This window comes from Pimephales promelas, chromosome 13 (genome assembly GCF_988280905.1).
Source record: "Pimephales promelas chromosome 13, fPimPro1.hap1.1, whole genome shotgun sequence".
Taxonomy (NCBI): domain Eukaryota; kingdom Metazoa; phylum Chordata; class Actinopteri; order Cypriniformes; family Leuciscidae; genus Pimephales; species Pimephales promelas.
Window position 1 is genome coordinate 8,311,878 of NC_142781.1, and position 20,938 is coordinate 8,332,815.

The window sequence follows — 20,938 nt, forward strand, 5'->3', positions numbered from 1 at the left end:
CATGCCAGGTCACAATCGGCAGACCAGTCTAGTATCCAACAACCAGCCCAAGTCAGTTCATAATCTGTGGTCCAGTCTGGCATCTAACAACTAGACTACGCCAGCTTACAACCTGTGGACCAGTCTGGCATTCAACAACCAGCTTAAGCCAGCTCACAGTTTGTGGACCAGATCTCAGAGGTCTGCATTTAGCATAAACCAGCTCTTAGTCTGTGTCCCAGCCCAGCAGTTTACAGTCAGCACATTCCCGTTACCAGTCTGTGTCCCCAGCCTAGTGGCCTGCAGTCAGCACAAACCCATCACCAGTATGTGTCCCGGCCTATCAGTCTGCAACTAATACAAGCCCGTCACCAGCCGGTGGACCAGTCCAGCAGTCTCCAGGCAGCATAATCCAGTCTGTGTTCTGGTCCAGCAGTCTGCAGTCACAGTACAATCCTGTTATCAGTTTGTGGACTGGCCCAGTGGTCGGCAGTTAGCACAAGCCTGTTTCCAGTCTATGTCTAGGCAATCCCGATTCCATGTCATTTCTAAGCCAGAGCAGTATTGTGGGAAAAGAAGTGTTATGCGTATCAATTTGTATATGGTACTTGCCCCCCATGCCCTCATAAGGATCTTCTAAAACATTTGGTTATGTCATATAGGTTATGGTAGGACAACAGTTAAAGGCACTGACTATAAATGTAATCTGAAGATAACATATGGTGTGTGAACTTAAAAAAAAGATATTACAGTTTCTGTAATAATATAAAAAATAAAAGTAAATAAATAAACAAATAAAGTTGTCCTCCGAAGAGAGGGGGGTTGGTGGTGGGAGAAAAAAAAAAGAAAAAAAAAGGGACCTGAGCACGGTTTCAGCACGGTGTGCGTACACACTAGTTGAAATCGTTTCATTAATGTGGCCTCTCATTAGCACACATCCATCATGGAGACGTCTATTTTATGTGCGTGTTTACATCTGAAAGAGTTTGCTCATGTGCAATACATCTATAGTACGTTTTCAAATAGATGTTAAATAGATGTTTCGAAAATGTCTAAGTTGTTTAAGATTTAAAATGTAAAACTGATATCTTAAAGATGTTAGTAAACAACAGATGCTTTCCAGATGAAGTGATCTTCATCTGCAGTCGTACGTGTGCATTCATCTAGTCTTCATTTCATTTTATTTTGCTTTAAAAAATTATGACTGACCTAAAAAAGTCTCACACATGTCCAACAGTATAGCCTATTATTTTTCTGGATCTGAATTTTTATGGAAGCCTCTCAAAACACACACTACTGTTATAAATTTTAGACTATCTTTCAAAAGAAAAGATTTTCTGTATAATAAATTGATGAACTAAAGTTCTATAACATGGTGCACATGCAATAAAAATGATTTCATTTGCATTTGATACAATAAACCATTCATAACACCCAGGTAAAAAAAAAGCAAACTGTTTAATGGTGAGCTGATAAACCACTAAACAAATCTACTGTATACAATCATTTCTTAGTGCAGATATTTGGAAACATTTTATCCAAGATTGACACCAGGATTGTAGGAGCCTTTTTAACGTCAAATGGTACGTAATAAATAAATCGAAACAAATGCTGTAATGGAAGATCACAATTACAGACACAAAGCAAATACAATACTAACATGGTGTCGTTATAATGCAGTGTGTTGACGGCACGCTGGTAGACAGAAAGATGTGTTGTACTGTATGTACAGTTGTGCTGTTCACGGCACATTCACGCTGTTGTCATCAGAAGATACTGGTTGTCACAATATTTCTATTACGGCCAGTTGCAAACTAAAATGGGGGAATATGCCCCCCTTAACAATGTACAGTACATCAACTTTGGAACTTAAAATATTTCGAAATAAGTTTAACGTGCAGTGCATCAGTCATATTAAGTAAAATAAATAGAAACGTTGTAAAATTAAGAGAGTTCTTATAACGTAAGATGGCCCCTTCCTGGGGGAAACTATGAATGTATAAACGATTTATTTTAAAAGTCATAATCATAAAATTCAAAATCAACCAATTGAGCATTACTTTTTAATTGAAGAACTTATGACAGATCATTTATGGCAAAATCCCAGTTAAAAGAGATTCATCTGACTTCATGATTCAAATTTATTCCATGATTTACATACATGTAATTATGAATATTTACATATTTCATTGACCCTATTATAATTGAAGATATGTCATAATAGCCACACTGAATTCAAATGAACTAATTTCACTCATTTAGGCTATGGGTTTTATTGAAAAGCTTCTGACAGCCCTCCAGGTGAATTCTTCAGGGGGGCATCTTACCCCAAAGGTCTAATTTGAACTCTAACCCAATGGTTTTCAACACTGTTACCTTACAAATATGTACAATTTCCTAAATTGAATATTAGCGTAACATTATTGTTGTGGATCTCATTCAGGATATTTAAACATCCTTTTGATGCTTTTAAAACATTCACAGTAACAAATACATAGAATATATGACACTTAAAGAATACATGGCTAATGTAAACGTAGGGGTGATAGCCTGTTACATCCAGCTGTTTTCTGTTCTCACCAAAGATAGCTCTTTGTCTGCCCAAATTAAAAAACAATCACTTTGTTGCATACAATCATAAAAGCATATAATATAGTGGGGCAGGGTGAAGGTAACCCGTTTTTTCAAGTTTTAACCTGTAACACACAGCAACAACACTTCACAGCATCACACATGATTCTAACCTAGCAGTCACTTACACTTTTAAACTTAAACACCCTTAACACTCCAGACATACAGTGTGTTGTAGTTGCAAAACTACGGTGACCATGAGGGGACAAGTCTGGTTCACTTAGGTTTGTCCCGGCCATGAGATATTGATTTGTGGGAACCTTAAGTTGATCCACAACATCTTAACATGACATTCAGTGAATGTGACATACATATTCATTGTATTTGTACTCTTATATCATTCAAATGTCATTGTTATAAAAACGCCCTTCTATGCAATTATATTGAAATCAGTTGTTAATTTAAACCTTTAAAAATAAAGTACCAGTTGAAAGGTTTCCCTGTATAGTTTACAACATTAGCTGAGAAAGATTATTTTTTCTTTGAAGAAAAATTAGCTTGTACTAGTCTATATATCCATATATATATATATATATATATTCAACTGAAATGAAATGGTTTTCCTATGGAATTGTGTTACTTTAAAATTTTTGCCACGGGTTGATTTTAATTAATTTTTTTTATTAGATTTTCAAAAAATGATCTCAATATAGGAACTCGTGGCTACTAGAAAAGTGAACCAAACCTATCCCCTCCCAGTCACCGAACTAAACATTTATGCCAAAGGTTGATTACTTTTAACAATAATTTTGATACTATTAACAATATTTTAACTTGCCAAATCTGGGAATTCAACAGTAGCCATATTCTCAGAAGCAGCAATATTCAATTAATAGCATTATAGCACGATAGCATTATATCTAAAACAACTGGTAAATTTTTTTTTTTCTGGCAAAGCAAGCTAATGTCTATGCCCATGTTGAAGGCAAGCACTAAGTATTGCGTATTCACCCTTTTGTCATGCTGTAGATTTGTAGCAGCCAAGTGCATTTCATGATTGACAGTGAATTGGGTTGGAAAGTGAATTGAATGCTACAATGTTTTCAAAACAGACGGCAACACAACACTCACGCATTCACTCAATCATGAATGACAACATGGCATATGGACAATCGCTCAAGCAAGCCACTGATTACAATTGTTGAAAAGAACAATGTTTACAACCTACTTTAGCTTGTGAAGTATGTCCGCAGTCTTAGAGAAAGCATATGACGCATATTTGCACCACAGGTAGTCTTACAGTCCTTTTACAAATACGCCACAAATATTGCAGTCTCCAAAGAAATGTGCAGTTGTTTACTATTCTTATACATATCGGCCACCCTCGGGCCCTTTGGGACCTCGCTTTGCACTTGCATTGGCATTACTAGACGTGGGATTGGTAAACTCCTTGGAAGCAGATTTGTTTTTTCCCCTGGGAGAAGGTGCCATAGGGGGCATCTTTAGGATTCCTCCAGGCTCAACAATAGTGTTGATCACTAAGGTACGACAAAACACAAATGGATATAGGGAAAACCCCAGAATGTGTAGCATACAAGGTGAAAGTTAAAGATCTCACCCTCAAGTTGTCTCTGGACTCGTCGCAGTTCTTGGAGAATAGATGAGATTTCCTGTTTGCAAAGCAAGGAAAATAGATTAGAAAATCTCAGAAATTAAAGTCTGGTCTTAGAAATTGCCTTTAATTTACCTTATTAGATGTCTTCAGGATAGGAACCTCATTTTCAGCATTGATTTTTGCCTCGATTTCCTCCCAGACTTCAGTCTTGTTATGAAACAGAACTCTAAAAGAAACACAATATTTGTGTTTCAATATTTGTGGGACTATACAGACAAATCACTTTGTTTTAAAGAACATCGAAATTTTGTGAATTTCAAGTCTATTAGCTTTAAAGCTATCTACTGTACTGTACAGACACGACTGTATGGCATAGTGGGGCCAAAAAGTATTTATTCAGCCACTGATTGTGCAAGCATCAGTTCTCCTACTTAGAATAATAAGAGAGGTCTGTAATTTTCATCATAGATACACTTCAACTTCATAGTTGACCACTGATAATCTCCCTCGATCTGGGGCTCCACGCAAGATCTCATCCCGTGGGGTCAAAATGATCATGAGAACGGTGAGCAAAAATCCCAGAACTACACGGAGGGACCTGATGACCTGCAGAGAGCTGGGACCAAAGTAACAAAGGCTACCATAAGTAACACACTACACCGAGAGGGACTCAAATCCTGCAGTGCCAGGCGTGTCCCCCTGCTTAAGCCAGTACATGTCCAGGCCCGTGTGAAGTTTTCCAGAAAGCATGTGCATGATCCAGAAGAGGATTGGGAGAATTTCATGTGGTCAAAATAGAACTTTTCGGTAAAAACTCAACTCGTCATGTTTGAAGCATGGGGGGACGGGGCGACATCATGCTTTGGGGCTGTTTTTCTGCAAAGGGGACAGGAAAACTGATCCGTGTTGAGGGAAGAATGAACAGGGCCATGTATCGTGAGATTTTAAGCCACCTTCCATCAGTTAGAGCCTTGAAGATGAAACGTGGCTGGATCTTCCAGCATGACAATGATCCCAAACATACCGCCTGGGCAACGAAGGAGTGGCTCCGTAAAAAGAATTTCAAGGTCCTGGAGTGGCCTAGCCAGTCTCCAGACCTCAACCACATAGAAAATTTGTGGAGTCCGTGTTGCCCAGCGACAGCCCGGAAACCAGCAATGGTTATGTTATATGCAGAAATGGTTATGGCAAAGTATTTAGTTGAACCAAATACTTATTTTCCACCATAATTTACAAATAAATTCTTAAAAATCCTACAATGTGATTTCCTGAATTTTTTATTTATTTTTTTCATTTTGTCTATCATGGTTTAAGTGCACCTATGATGAAAATTACATTATTCTAAGTAGGAAAAATTGCACAATCAGTGGCTGACTAAATACTTTTTGGCCCCACTGTACTAGTGACCTCCTAAAGTTGACAAAGTCAATCTTTAGCAGATACACAGTTTAAATATTGAAGACTACACATATTTTTACATATTCTCTAGGATGAGAATCTCCATTCCGTTAATCTCCAAATCCTCTGCTTAACAGCTAGCAAGTGGTTTATGGTTATGATATACCTAAAGCCTATTTGAACTTTAAATAGGAATCATACTTCATTTTCTCTGCTAGTTGCTCCGTGTTCTCTCTGATAGCCTGGGAGAGCTGGGAGACTGGGTTCAGCATTAGATTGTCCAGAATTACCTGTGATTAAATTAAGAGTCAAAGGTTAAAATTAAAAAGGATGTAATTGTGGTTTATCTATACCGTATCTGAGAGACACTGCCATTGGCTATGAAGGTTATAACACCCTAAGCAAATAACTAATGGATCAGTTTATTAGTGTAATGAGCAAAGGATTTGACCAAATTTGACCTCTTCACGGTTCCAGGGACGCCGTCTGGAACTGTCATGGTCGTTCATATTTGAGTCCTGGTCTATTGGACTAGTTGAGCCTGGAGGAACCTTTTGATAGTTCAGACTTGCCTCAGGTATATGCTGTACCAGCTGTAGATTAATCAGGGATGGGAAAGCACTAGTAAGAACACGTGGACATGACAATGGCAGGTAAAATTTGATGTTAACAGACATACATCTCTGAGCTCAGATTACAATGGAGGCTTCAGAGACACAATTCTGGGAAGATATCTGTATGATCATGCTAATTCAATTGTGAATAGCAAAGGGTTCTATGTTCACAGTCAACATGGCGGGACAAACTCTTTAAAGTGAACATAACCTGTTTTGTGAACATACAGCCTTAAGAGTGAGTTTGGAAGTGAAGTTCCATGCATTAGGGATGCATTAGGGAATAAATCAATTAGAGCAGCAGTTTCAACAACAGGATCCAAAGGTGAACATCAGACAGCTGTTAGTACGTTAATTTTGGTGATAATGAGTGATGAACTAAGCACCTGAGGTAACAGGAACCTCTGTAATGATGCATATGGTCTCTGCACAAAAGAGAAAATATACAACAAAAAGTATGCAAGATTACAAAAAAAAAAACCTTGTACTTTAGTCTTAATCCTCTTTGGGGACACAATATAAGGTGTATCTGGAGGTGTATCATGCTACTTCACCATGACTTCTTAGTTACTTAACATGCTTTGTTACCTTTGACTTTAGCATTTTATCTACTATGTTTTCTCCTCATTGTGCTAATGAGGCGATTGTAAACATTTGCAGCATGTTTTGCTTCATACTGAAAAGGTAGTGGAATGGGCCATTGTATATGATGGGATGCCATTTAACCAAGCAAACAAACTTTAGGCCTACTGTACCTCCTCTCTGGTCGAGATAGTGGATGCAGGGGTATTTGGCATGGAGCCTGGGGAAGTGGTAGCTCCTAAGCCTGAGGATGTCTGGGAGTCACCATCCCCTGCTACATCATGGATTTCACGTGCAAGAATGGCAAGATCTTTGGCCAGATCTTGACTCAGCCTAACGGATACAAGTATTATATAGTATATCATCAATCATAAATGTGGTAATACATTGGGTAGTGTATACATGCATGCATATCAAATCAAAACAAAAACCAAATAACCTGGCAATCTCTGCACTATGAGTAGACCAATTTTGAAAGTGTTCATTCTGAGTTTCGTCCTCTTCCGTTTCCAAGGAGACACATTTCAGCCTCATTTGAACAGTCTTCTGTGGTGTCTGTGTCTGAGTTGAAGCTGAGGCATGGGAGCGCTTTTGCTTAGAGTTGGATTTGGTCTCAAACTCCTCCTCTGAGGTAGAGGAATATTCTGAATCCTTTTGTCTACGGTGGGAACCTCAAGTTTTAAATAATAAAAAAAATGGGAAGGAACATTTCTAATCAAAGTATCATGTTTGTAATTTGAAACAAAGTCACAATATTGTCAGTAACAATGAAGAAATATTAAAGATGTTGAAAAAATGTTATGGCACTCCAGTGGTCTTGTCTGGAGGAACTGCATTTATAGATCTAAGAGCATTAAACTGACAGATACTCACCAGCTGTGCTACTATGTTTAACTTGGTTAGAGCGGGTACGCGTGGAAGAGTGTTTCCCTACTGATGCAGTCCCTTTGCCGGTAACCTGCCTCACCTCACTTGAAGCCCCTTTCCTCGCACTGCTACTCGCCTCTGTAGGATGGTTAGAAATGCCATGCTTGCTTGAGGTGGATTCGTTGTCACTTGGAACAGTGAAGGATCTAGTTCGTTTCCGAGGCATAGCAAGAATGTCCAGCCTTGAGAGTTTCTTGCCTTCAGCAGGAGTCTTGCTGTGGTCGGAGCTCTGAGATGCACGGTCCGTCTCTACACCCTCATTGTCTGAGGTCTCACCTAGTCGAGCTCGGCGGAGCATCGAGGCACGGGTTGGTCTTGGGGCTGAAAGGCTATTGGATCGTGTCAGCACCTGAGGGCTTCCTTTGGTCACCTTACTGGGGTCCTCCTTCTGCAGAGGTGCAGTGAGTTTTTTGCGGGTGTTGGGCCGTGAACTTGACTCATGGTCAGAAGCAGCAGCTTCATGCCACAACGGTTGACCATGCTGATTATCCGAAAGGTCTAAAGAACCACGGTTACCAGCACTGCGACGAAGCTGGAGACGGCGACTCATTTCAGCTTTACTAGTATTATCTGCAGAGGCATGATTTCTGCGTTTTTCTGATAACCGTTCACGTGCTGTAGGTTGCCGTGCTTTGTCTTTTACAGTTGAAACGGAAGATGATTTCTCCTTACGCTGGTCACTTGCAGACGTACGCTTCTTAGGTGCAGTGACATGAGCATTTTTACTGCTGACCATGCTTACAGTACTGGCAGTATCAACATCTGAATCACCGGACAGGGAATCCTCTTGTTCAGGAGAGCTTCCTGTTTTGAACTTCTCTTCTGGTGATGCCAATGATTTATCTGCTTCCTTAGGAAAGGGAAATGTATCTTGGACAGTTTCCTCTGTATCCAAGCTTCTCAAAGCAGGATGACTAGAGATATGTGGTAGTTTCTTGACTTGAATGTTGTCACTTGGCCTATCTTTGGTAAAACTCTCCTGTCGAACAAATGAGGTTGAGGTCTCTTTGGTGGGCACCACATCCCTGTTATGTGCCTGAAGGTTCGGGGCTGACGAGTTGGGCTTCACTGGACGCCTCGATTCATGGCCACTCAAATGTCGTATCAAGACAGTGGTTGGAGGTATCTTAGGAGAGAAGTCTCTCTCTGGCTGTGAAAGAATTGGACTTTTGGATGCATCTGACTTGGATGAACCATCTTCAGAACCAATATAAAACGAAGTGGGTTTGGGAGTGGGTGGTGGCATCTCTCTTAACCCTCTAGAATGATTTACATTTTCAGAAGGTGAGGGTATTGAAGTTCCTCTCTTTTCTTGGCTCCTTCCACTCTTATCAAGGATGGAGCTGTCATCTGAACGGCTGGTGTCACTCAGACTGTCTGGGTCCACATCGTCTTGGACACGTAGCCTCTGATTGCAGTCCTGCTGCTGTGGTGCTCTAGAATTTTTCTCTGGTGGTTCATGGTCAAAGGTAGTTTCATGCCGGATCAAGATACTAGGGGTTGTGTTCTCCAGTTTTTCTCCTGGTGGAACCTGAGGAAGTTGTCGTCTGGTCCTGAAACCTTGACTGCCATCTGATTCCGAGGTATCCAAGCTTTGACTAATCATTAATGTCACTCTATCATCTTCAAAACCAAAAGAGTGAATAGTTATTATTTTGTTGGCTATTCATAATGAAATCAAAAATTGTATTGCCAACTTGTTCAAACACCACTTTCAATGAAAATACCTCTTTCCGCAGGCCCATTTTTGGATGGAATTCCCATAGATCCTTGTGTAGCCCCAGGATCATTATAAGCGTCTGCTAGGCTGGCCCAGCGTGAGCGTGAAACCCATTTAGGCTCTCCTACTCCAGGATGTGCCTAAATCATGAAGGGCAACAACTATCAATCATAATTGTATTAATTGTTCACTATTGACTGACACTGTTAGGGCAACATTTAGTAATGAATGAGAGCACTGTTTTCAGAACAGAACAGAACATAATTGCAATACCTGAAGTGATTTGACTTGGTCCCCACCATGGCCCTGTGATGATGTCGACATTATATCAGCGGCCATACCGTGGCTATGACTAAAGAATAGTTGCTCATCTTTACCATCATCAATCACAGGCCTATACACTCCAAGAGTCTGACCACTGTATTCTGGTGCATCTAAAACACCAAACACCTGTAAAATGAGAACAAATATGTTCCTCAAACACTACTCAAACATTTTTAGACCACATTGGTCAAACAAGTGGTGCACCTCAAATTCACACCAGAAGTTGAAAAAGATATTTATGTTTCGGACAACTGAAACATTTCATTCAATACAATGAAAGAGCCACGATTTCCAATACACTGAAATAGGAGAATTTTACACCAATTGTAATCTCAAGAAAAAGAAAAGGCTTTGTCACCTGGTCAATCATACTTCTAGCTTCCTCCACTTCCTTATCTTGTGACTCTGTCTCAATTGTGTAGGTACCAGCATCACTCAGACTGTCCTCCTCCTCGGCTCGTGTCACCCTTGAGCCCTTAGTTTCAACATCACTAGTTAATAGTGTTGAAAACGGGGGCATAGATGTCCCAGCTGAGCAGACTGGGGAGGCACTAGAAACTGGACCCCTTCCAGGGGCTTGTGAAGGGACGGGGGCAGTGGAGGATATTGGGAGAAGAGACTGGGATGATAATGCAGGAAGTTGAGAAGGAGAAGATGGGTACGACAGAGATAAGGGTCCAGGGGTCTCTGCTGGGGAGGGTAAAAGAGTGTGTGATGGGGATACCATCACAGGTGGGGCAGACAAGGGAGGTGGGGAAGTTTTTCCTGTATCTTTCAAGAACTCTGCAGTAAATTCCTGAGCAAGATTGGACTTCTTGCCCACACTCCCAAAAGGCTTAATGGTTATAACTGGTGAAGAGCGAGAAGAGGTCCCTAATAAAGATGTGCTGGTCCCATTGTCTTCTGTTTTCTCTCTCTTCAGTGAACTTGATCGCTGTGAACCTCCATGGCTTGAACCTTTCAGTGGAACAGTGATTTGCTGTGTTGGAGGAAGATGCCCATGCACAGAGGCTGGCCTTTCCCCATGAGCCAGACCTTTGCGTCTCTCTAGTTTGGCCTTCAATGCAGAGTAGGAGTCAGCATGGGCAGAGTTGTGGGTAAAGGACTGTGATCGCTTCTTTCTGGGATTATCATCAAAGAACTCAATGATGAAGGCCTGCTGGGTGTGAGGCTCAGGGGGAATGGGCTTAACCTCCGTCTGGTGAGGGGAGGAGGCTTCTTGTACAGGATGTGCCTCACTTTCATCAAGATCACCTTGATGGGGTTTGTGTGGTGAGACTGACTGAGGATGATGAGTTTTTTGCATTGAGACAGATGGCTGGGACAGAACTGATTCTGATGGTTCAGATGCCTTTGATTGAGCTGACTGCTGTGACTGTACTGATGATTGCGATTGCACAGAATGATGTGACTTGCTGCGTTTTCCATTCAGTACAGGGTCTTCTGAATCACTCTGGGTTCCATCATCATGATGGTGTCCTGTTAGGATTACAAATATAGTGTATATTATGGCTGTCAATCTAATTCTAAAAAAAGAATATAATAAAAATCACGCAGTTGAGCATTCCTCGTAACCTGTATGTCAATTCTATAATCTTTTGTGTCTTTCTAAAATCATGACAATCAAAGCTTGAAGTTTGTTTTTACGAAGACTACAGCCAGCTTGCCTCGTCTACTAAGGCAGGCACAGCCACAGAAAGAGAAACAAGGTATTCACATAGGAGATAGGACACATGTACGTACATACATTTTAGAACATTTTGTGTCAGTGTGAGTCTAACAGAAAGTCAATTTAAGGAAGTGCAAGATGTCTCTTACCTTTGAGTGTCCGAATATGCATTGCTAAGTCACTCTTAGTGCTGTACACATCCTCGCAGGGTGGCCGCCTGCACATCATGCTGACATCACTCTGCACAAGCCAATCTGCCACCTTGCTCTCAGCTGATAGAACCTCTGTGGGCGTGTCTGCCAGAGAATTACTGGGCTGCAGCTGCTTGCTTCGCTGACGAGAGGAGAACTTGGTCACGTGATCCTTGATTTTAATCTTGCCTGGCATGCAGTCATCAAACTCGATAGTAAAAGAAGCATGACTTTGGACAACTGGAGGAGTAGAAATCAGAGAAACATTGGTGTCTTTGGTTGGGATGTCAATCAAATCCGTCGTTGGGGACTTGGGTTGCATATGGAACTCCTTTGTTGGAATTTCAAAATAGCTGGGCTCTCGATTGTACATGTACGTTGACTTGGCCTGGCTGTCACGGATCTCTTGAACAGAGACGTTAAATTCATCCTCAGCTATCTCCTTTGTGATCTCTGTCAACAGACACCCACACCAAACTATGAATATGCTAATGAGACAAATGTCCACAACTCATGAAAGTGTCCGTAAGGGAGGACAAGTGCTTACCTGAATGATTATCCCCTGACCTTAGTACTTCATTGTGTGTTCCCTTGTTCCCAGAGTCCTCTTCACCCCACCATGATGGCTGTCCATACAATGGTGTTGGCCGGGGTATAGGGGACTCTGAAGAGGAACACATGTAAACACAGAAAGTGAAAGAGAGATGATGAGTTGGGTATTGTTACGTCCCAGGTTGTTCTAATATTATTTGTTGTGAGAAAATGCTTGGGGTCCCTGTGTTGTGCTCTGTTTCTCTTCCTCTCACTCAGGTTAATTATTATCAGCTGCAACTCATTGTAAGCATGTCTGAGCAGAGGAGTATAAATGGTGCGCTCACAGAAGCCAATGCTGTAACACTCTCGATCCCAACCTCAGACTGGAAATTGTCTATGTGTGTTTGTGCACGCTGAGTGAGAAGTGCTTACCTTTGAGTTAGGAGTGGGATCTATGCTCATTTGCTGTGTGGCAACAACAGTTACTTAGTTGGCTTACCAGTTTGTAATATTCTAGTGTTCAATTTTTTACCTGTGGGTAACTAAAAAGTATTGTGAAATAAGTTGGTAAAGGTATTGTTTTACTTCTTATTAGCTTTGTTTTACTTGTTTATGATTATCTGGGAAATGTAGGAAGAGGGTGCCTTTTTTATTATTTTGTGGAAATGAATACTTTTACTTTTCTTTAAATCTATATACTGTACATACAGTAGTGTCTAAAAGTCTGACATCACTAGTGAATGTTTCTATATGTAATTTCTATTTTATTACAAAGAAACTGAAATAGAAAAATCAACATGAGGGTTTGAGTTTTTAGATAAAATATTGAAATAATATTAATCAAAACTTCTGAAATAATGCATAGTATAGTTAGTATGCAAAGATTAATACTAGGTTTAATGGTTTACGTTTAATATGATTATATAATTTTTTTTGTTAACCATGTGTAAGTGGTTATAAGTGGTTGTGTAATATAATATACAGGAGGTTAAGTAGGCTTTTAAGTGTCTACTTAAAAGCCTACTTAACGTCCTGTATACTGGACATTACATTTTCACAATCTGACCTGCCTGCATTGACACCATTATATAAGAACTGAACTGACCTGGGCGCTGTTTTCTCCAGAGCGACTATATAACTAAATTAAAACTTTTTTTTTCTAACAAAAAATAACCATCACTGAACTTAAGCTGGACTATGACACTATTTTCTTCTAGATCTGTTATAAGCCACAACAAACTTTTTTTCCCAATATATTTCTGTTATCTCCGTAAAGCTGCTTTGAAACAATCTGTATTTTAAAAAGCACTATATAAGTAAAGGTGACTTGACCTGACACAAGAAAACTTGTTTCAGGTCATATGGCTAATATGTTAGGAAATATAATAATAATAATATTCCCAGGATACTAGTTGTTTGGAATAAGGAGGACAGTTTAAATATTTTTTTGTTATAGTAAACTGATATAAGAGCTGCTCCTACTTTTTGACAGTGATGAAGTGTTAAAAAATTGCTTGTGCTAACATGCAACGGGAATGGACAAGCCCCCAAATGTTACATTCCCCTCTAGGGGTCAGGAGAGGAGGTAAAAGGAAAAGAAAATTATCATAAAAAGTAACAAAATGTAAAAATGTATGGAGAACACACTTCAGCCTCAGTCTCAAAGTGAAAACATAACACAACTTTAATGAGCTTTTCAGCACTCTGCGGGTTGAGCGGTCCATGAGCCATGTGATGCCAACAGATGCTCATTGATGTATGTGTCAATGCAGTGCAGCAGCTGGACTAAGGCATTAGGATTATCTTTCTTATCTGTCACCTGACCAAAAGCTTGACTAGGAGGGGTTTACAAACAAACCAGGCCACTGTATACTACTGCAGTCCTACAGATAAACCGAGATTAACAAATGTTGTAGATAAGAGACAGAATCTTGTTGTTAGATACCCTCTGTCTACTACATGTTACAAAGTTGTTGTTTTTTTTAAAATCTTTTTAGCACTTTCTCAGTCAGTCTTTTTCTCTGGACTTTGGTCATTCTTCATCACTCTCACCTGTGAGACTCTTGCGTTCAGAACGATCTAGTTTGGTCTTTTCTTCCTGCAGGTTCTGTTGCTTCCCATCTGTAGATTTTATGTCCATCTGCAGCTGACTGGTGTACTTCTCATGCTGACTCAGCAGGGGCAGTCCACCAAAATATTAAATGTATAAAACATACATAATTACTTTTTATATGCTTCAGATAGAACATAAAAAGGACACACACTCACAAAGAGGTAGAACCGTACCTTGAGGGCCTCTTCGGGGACTTTATGTTGACTCTTCTCGAGAATATACACATGTGAATGTGCTCTTCATGTTAAGTCAGTACATTACAACTTAGATTTGTACAAATCTTCTGAATACCTGTATCTTAAGCAGACAGGAATTGAAATCATAACACAGTCTCTACAAAAGATGTGCAATGCTCTAGAAATTAAACAATAGAGAAACTGCCTCAACCAAATTTAAGGTTTCATGCTTTTGGCAAGCATAGAAAAGCTAATCAAGTAAAGGATATCATATCCAAAACGAACGATGTCCGACAGCTTGAGGGTTATGTATGTTTGGTCTGGAATTCTCAAGTCATTCACAAAGGTCTGAAATGAGAGAAGAAAAACTCATTTGTGCCTGAGATATTGGAATGCCACAGCGAATGAAGGCAGCTTATTCTTTTGCTTTATTTAGGGAAAATCCTTTTGTCTCAGAAAACAATGTGACTTCAGTCTGAAAGGGGAAAAAATAATTTATATTAGTAATTAATTTAGCAGATTATTTTTTAACTAAAGTGATAAATAAGGAACGTCACAAGAAATTAGTCCAGATTTAACAATATTCATAGTACAGAATCTACTTTTGTGTTCCGCCAAAGACAGAAATGCATAGTTTCAGTATGATATGTGAGTGTCAATGCACTGTAAAAAGTAAACATGCAGTTTTTGCTTTAATGAGGGATTTCTACCTGATTTAAAGTTAACAAAGTCACATTTTGTTGTTGTAACCTCTATGTGGATAGGGATTTAACTAAATTGAGTTAAGATTGACCAATAAAAAAATTGCTCAATCCCAATAAAGCTCAGCATGGACACATGCGTACCTTGCTGATCGGCAGATTTAGTTTTTGTGAGATATTGTGATTTGGGGTTATTTTACACATTAAGCAGCATAAAAGTGAAAATCACAATTGACAGCGCTATACTCTTCACTAATGGTAACCACAACATCCAATAACAGAAAATCCCCAAAATGTCCAACTGAACCTTAAACATTAAGATAAACCAACATCTTTCCCTTTACTGTAAAACACATAAAATAACACTTAATGCCTAAATTTATTCTTCTAATGCAGCAAGGCAACTACAGATCCACTGCCCAGGGCTGTGTTTCTCAAAAGCATCGTGAGCTAATTTAAAAAATGTCTTCTATTAAATTTGGGTAATGAATTTTTCGAGTGTGTATCAAGGTGTTAAAGGACTTTCATCATATAAAACAAAAAAAGATTATATCAAACTTATTAAGTAATTTTGCCTATAGCTGGGTAAAACAAGTTATTGTAGTAATTATTGTGTTACCACATGGAGTACATTTTCTAAGTTGAACTGACTGAAAAAAAAAAATCTTTGTGAGAGAGTGATAAAAGATTTTTTGAGTGAACTCTCCCTTTAAAGTTCCCGTGAACGGGCGGCTAGCACGCCCTGTTAGTGATTGGACTAAATGGCCCTTCCCCTTCACTACCTCTAGCCAAACCCCTCCCATCAAGTAAAATAATTCTTTTTAAGTGATACCAGGGTTGGATGTGGTGTCTCTGGCTAGGGAGCTAACCAGTGTACGCCTCGGTCCAAACCATGGGACAAAACAAAAAAAAAAAAAAAAAAAAAAAAAGGGGGAGGGGGACCAACCACCAATAACACTTGGCTGTGTCAGGTCACAAACAGACTAGGGGAGCTTGGTTTGGAGGTGCCTGTTGTGGTCCCCCGGTGGAAAAACTCAATGTAGCCCAGAAGTATAACGATGGGGGTTGGGTGTCACTGAAGGTGGTGGAGGGGAATCGTGTTATTGAATCGAGGGGAAACATCTGTGTCTGGGGGGCCTGTTGGTTGCGCTCACTGGCAGTTCTGGGTCAGCCCTCTGACCCAGAGTTTAGAGCAGATGTGCAATAAAAATAAAATTAAATGTATTCTTATTGTCATATTGCTATTGTCACTACTGTTGTAGATTGCTATAGCCTATATTACTATTATTGTCATGAATATTATCATTATAAATACTATCATTGATACTGCCACCACTAACACTAATACAGATACATATGTATATATATATATATATATATATATATATATGTGTATATATATATATATATGTATATATTTCTTTGTGTTTGTCAAAGTCTCTATCATATCCTCTACAACTATTCAGATACTACCGAATTGCATCACAGAAAGGATCTCGTGTGCCTACATATACCACTTTGTCGATAACTGTGTGGGGCTGTTGTGAGTTTTTCTGTTCTCTGTTGTTTTTGTTTTTTTTGTTGTTGTTTTTTTTGTTTTTTTGTTTCCCCTTTCCTACTTCTGTATTGTAGATGTGTCTCACTGAATCTTACCTGGTATGTGTTACTGTTTTGTTAACCTGCAATAAAAAAAAAAAAAAAAAAAAGAAAAAAAAAAAAATAAATAAATAAAGTTCCCGTGAACCAGAAGTTGTAACCGAGTTCATGGAACTTCAGTGTTGCGACGTATTTCCAAGTGATATGAAATATTGAATGGGGTCTATTTTAGCACACCTCCTCTCCATGCCTCGCTCATAGCAGACTGATGGTTGGAGGGGAGTAAGTGTTTAAGGACCCATGCTGTCATACTGACGTCATCGGAGAAGGAACGCCATTTTTTCTGTGTTAAACTAGTCAATTGTGATTTCATGTCGACTTTAAGTTAATAATGTTTTTATGACAGTAAAAGTCCCTTCAGTCACAATCGCCATGTTGCCTTTTGTTTAAAAGCTTACCCCATTTAAACTTCCAAGATCCTTCACAAGGTGCTCATCTGTGGCAGGGTTATAGTTGATAACTGCATGCTGTTTATCCACACTCCGAGACTAAAGATGAAAAAGAAATCTACATTAGCCATCTTGATGATTCTTTACACTTTTTCACTCCACCCAAACAATCCTCTCATACAGGGAATCCCACCTAATTCAGCTGGAAATGGTAATGCTCTTTTAGCAAAGTGTCCCACATAGCAACACTGTTTCGGCCCTGATCCGGCCCACATCTGGCACTTGTGGAATACTGATCTGGCCCACATACAGCATGCAGCATTGGGCCACATATTGTTTGCCAGATCTGGGCCACAAGCAGGGCATAGCAATGCAACATGTCAGCCAAGAGCAGAGAAATATCAATATCAAATACCTTATCATTTTCTGATGTCAATTGATTCTTTCCAAACCAAACAATCTTATTGTGGATGTGGATTCAGAGGGCAAATCAATAACCACACGACCTGTTCTTGTCAAAAAACAGTTGAAAATACACTAACATTATGGATTCGGATGGCAATAAAATCACAGGCTTACTCTGTGAATGTTTAATGTTTGAAATACCGTACGAGAAACAATTAGCATCCGAATAAGACTTAACTGACAGCTCACTGGCCTTTGCGCTCCGCAAATTGGGCCGTCTTTCAGAACAACTCTTCGCAGTATCGCTGTCATTTGAGCAAACTCCCCACTACAATCATTCCTTTTTAAGCATTTTAAGGCTTAAGCCTTTGAGCCTTTAATTGTTCGCCAGCTGATGTACCTTTGGATAATATAATTTAAAATAAACAACCAGCGTAATGACAATTTTATTTTTTGCATAAAAAACTTGAATTAGCCTAATTGAACACTGTCTGGCTGTGGAAACTTCAGAATTTTATTTGTATAGACAGTGATAAAGTAAAAGTGGTCTAGTATGGTAGCAAGGTTTCTTTGAAAGCTCCTTTCCACCAAGGAATGAAAAAAAAGGTAATTGCAACTTTTTATCTCACAATTCTGACTTTTTTTCATGGAATTGCAAGATTGCAATTGTGAGATTATACCTCACAATTCTGACTTTATCACACAATGGTGTTTATATCTCACAATTCTGACTTTTTTTATCACACAATGGCATTTATCTCACAATTCTGCCTTTTTTATCAATTGCGAGTTAAAGCTGCTGAAGGTAACTTTTGTAAAAATATTTTATATTTTACATATTTGTTAAAACTGTCATTATGTCCTGACAGTAGAATATGAGACAGATAATCTGTGAAAAAAATTAAGCTCCTCTGGCTCCTCCCAGTGGTCCTATTGCCATTTGCAGAGATACACCGCTCCCGGTCAGAAACAACCAATCAGAGCCAGGAGGAATGTCTTAACAGTGTCAATCACGCTTGTACGTGTACTCGCTGATCACACCCCTCTCTTGCACAGGGCGTTCCGTCGTTCAAACTCAAGATTGCCAGTGTGCCGCAGCTGTGCTAATGGAGGAGAAACTACCTAAACTGCCAATTTCTCGAGTGGCACCTGCTCATTAAACAAAGACGGGTAAAAGGAAAAACACAGATGACGATAAACAAGCGAAAAAGAAAAAAAAATGTCATGTTGCTGAAATGATGTACTAGCAAACCTTATCTAGCGATGGACAAGATGACCCGATGCAGTGCTGAAGTGCCAACTAGCCTCTGCCTATGGAGGATCCCTTTCCCACTCTACAGATAAAGCATTGTGAATTTCATTTCGCGTACCTACCCCGAAGTGATAAAATAAAACAAAATTTTGTATCAAATTTATAGACAATACAAGTAGTTTGTTCAGACATGGTTTTGTGGGGAATTACAAACCTGCACACATATATTCAAACGCACATAACTATAAAATCAATTCTTAAAGCCACACTGTGGAACACTTCAACCTTTATAATATATTGTGGTGAATGTAACATACATAATTCACCTTTGTTAAGGGTAGTTCTATACACTGTTGGTTGTAAACCCAGCACTCTGTTCTTCACGACTGTTCAGGGATCGCGGTCCCTTTAAATGCTCTGAACGTGTGTTCACGTGGGACGCATGTCAGCGCCATTTGCTTTTATTATTATTCTTTCTATTAATAAACGACACACGCATCCGTGTGCTCAAAGTAAGAAGTTGTCTGTTGCAATTTACTGCAATATTAATTTCCACAATATTACCAAAACCCATTGAGATGGACTTACAATAAGGTTGAATGACACGTATGCTGTATCCTGAAGGTGCCTGTAGTGGTGTTTTTGGCGGCCTGTTTTAATTTTAGTTTTAGTCTAGTCTTTGTGTCAAGCTGACATTTTAGTTTTTGTTAGTTTTAGTCATGTTCATACTCTTTTTAGTCTAGTCTAGTTTTAGTCGACGAAAACGGATGACATTTTAGTCTAGTTTTAGTCGACGAAAGACATAGTCTAGTTTTAGTCAATGAAAATTGTATTTTAGTCTCTTTTTAGTAGGCAATTCTATTTAACCCAGTCAATATATAAGAAGCCTACCTAGTTGTAGGCTAGCCTAGACGAAACCAATTTTTTTTTCTTTTAGCCAAACCCATTTCAAACAATCTTATCTTCTTATAGTTATCTTCTTATATTATTGTTACCTTATAGACTCAAGAATGATTCCAGGAAATCGCTCTGAATTGAATTTACAACACATTTATTTTACCAACCAAACATGTTAGTAGCCTGCCCTACACACATGATGAAATTAAAGTTTTTCCAAATGTCATTTCTTCTTTTTCTCCCAAAGACGAACCCCTTTCTCTGTGTCAGACTTAACTTTGTTTGTTGTCGTTTATGCTAACGCCTGTTTCACACACTCCATTTGCAGTGCGTATTTTTCCCGCACCCATACATACAGTTATAACAGTTATAGATTAGCGCTCATACCGCGTGCTCTGAGAGCGGTGCGTGCATAACAGCAGCAGAGCAGAGATCTACACAGCACCTCAACAATGCGACACAATGGATGTAGGCTAAAATACTGATTTGAAATAAAAAATAGAGAATAAATGTTGTGATTGTGGTACAGCCGTAGATCAGTTGCGCACTGCAAACACAGCACATGTGAAAGCAATAATGCGCGCTGCTCCTGCATACACACTGCAACACGCACCGCATACACGCTACACACGGTGTGTGTGTGAAACAGCTGTAACTCACGCAACTGCTTCTTCTAAATAATGTCACGAGTGGGGCTTGAGGATCTGAAGTCGCCTGCGTTTGCACAGTGCGATCTGATGCAGCCCCTGAAGTGACACAGGAAACAGAAATGCTGCATACTAATAATGCATGTAGGCTAAACGAGACGAAATAAAGTTAAATAACGTCTCTTCTGGTTTTGGTCAACGAAAATGAAGAGACATTTTAGCATACTTTTTATTTTTGTAAACCACATTTAGTCTCGTTTTTATTCGTCAACGATATTGCATTATACATTTAGTTATAGTCATCGTCACACGACCAGCATTTGCGTCTCGTCTCGTTTTCGTCACGTGCAGGTTTGTTGACGATGATATTTAGTCATAATTTTCGTTGACGAAAGCAATACTAGGTGCCTGTATCGCTTTTACTAGCACTTTGTAACTTTGGGTTTCGGGTAGGAACCTGAGCACAAAAAGAACTACAAAATTTGACCGCTTTACGGCATACGTCACTTCCCCCACCACCCACAACTTCCTCAGATTCTGACGTTAATGCTCAACTCGCGTTTCATTGCCGACTGTAT

The 20,938-nt window shown here is 39.4% G+C and overlaps 1 protein-coding gene across 5 annotated transcripts in view; it reads right to left on the reverse strand.

Moving 5' to 3' along the window:
- Window positions 1–1,418: 1,418 nt before the first annotated feature.
- Window positions 1,419–20,938, reverse strand: part of cep170bb (centrosomal protein 170Bb) — a 34,095-nt gene continuing 14,575 nt past the window's right edge. For 2 of the 5 annotated variants that reach the window (XM_089118394.1, XM_089118395.1), the window contains exons 3-20: window positions 17,169–17,258; window positions 14,681–14,761; window positions 14,411–14,467; window positions 14,177–14,291; window positions 12,138–12,254; window positions 11,549–12,043; window positions 10,089–11,209; window positions 9,680–9,856; window positions 9,414–9,546; window positions 7,633–9,309; window positions 7,199–7,430; window positions 6,933–7,092; window positions 6,564–6,602; window positions 6,025–6,156; window positions 5,765–5,853; window positions 4,298–4,391; window positions 4,169–4,220; window positions 1,419–4,088 (exon numbers count right to left, since the gene is read on the reverse strand). In XM_089118394.1, the coding sequence (XP_088974520.1) occupies window positions 3,916–4,088; window positions 4,169–4,220; window positions 4,298–4,391; window positions 5,765–5,853; window positions 6,025–6,156; window positions 6,564–6,602; window positions 6,933–7,092; window positions 7,199–7,430; window positions 7,633–9,309; window positions 9,414–9,546; window positions 9,680–9,856; window positions 10,089–11,209; window positions 11,549–12,043; window positions 12,138–12,254; window positions 14,177–14,291; window positions 14,411–14,467; window positions 14,681–14,761; window positions 17,169–17,258 (5,034 nt within the window). In that variant the 3' untranslated portion in view covers window positions 1,419–3,915. The remainder of the gene's footprint in view (window positions 4,089–4,168; window positions 4,221–4,297; window positions 4,392–5,764; window positions 5,854–6,024; window positions 6,157–6,563; window positions 6,603–6,932; window positions 7,093–7,198; window positions 7,431–7,632; window positions 9,310–9,413; window positions 9,547–9,679; window positions 9,857–10,088; window positions 11,210–11,548; window positions 12,044–12,137; window positions 12,255–14,176; window positions 14,292–14,410; window positions 14,468–14,680; window positions 14,762–17,168; window positions 17,259–20,938) is intronic. The other 3 variants (XM_089118396.1, XM_089118397.1, XM_089118398.1) reach the window with 3 other exon arrangements.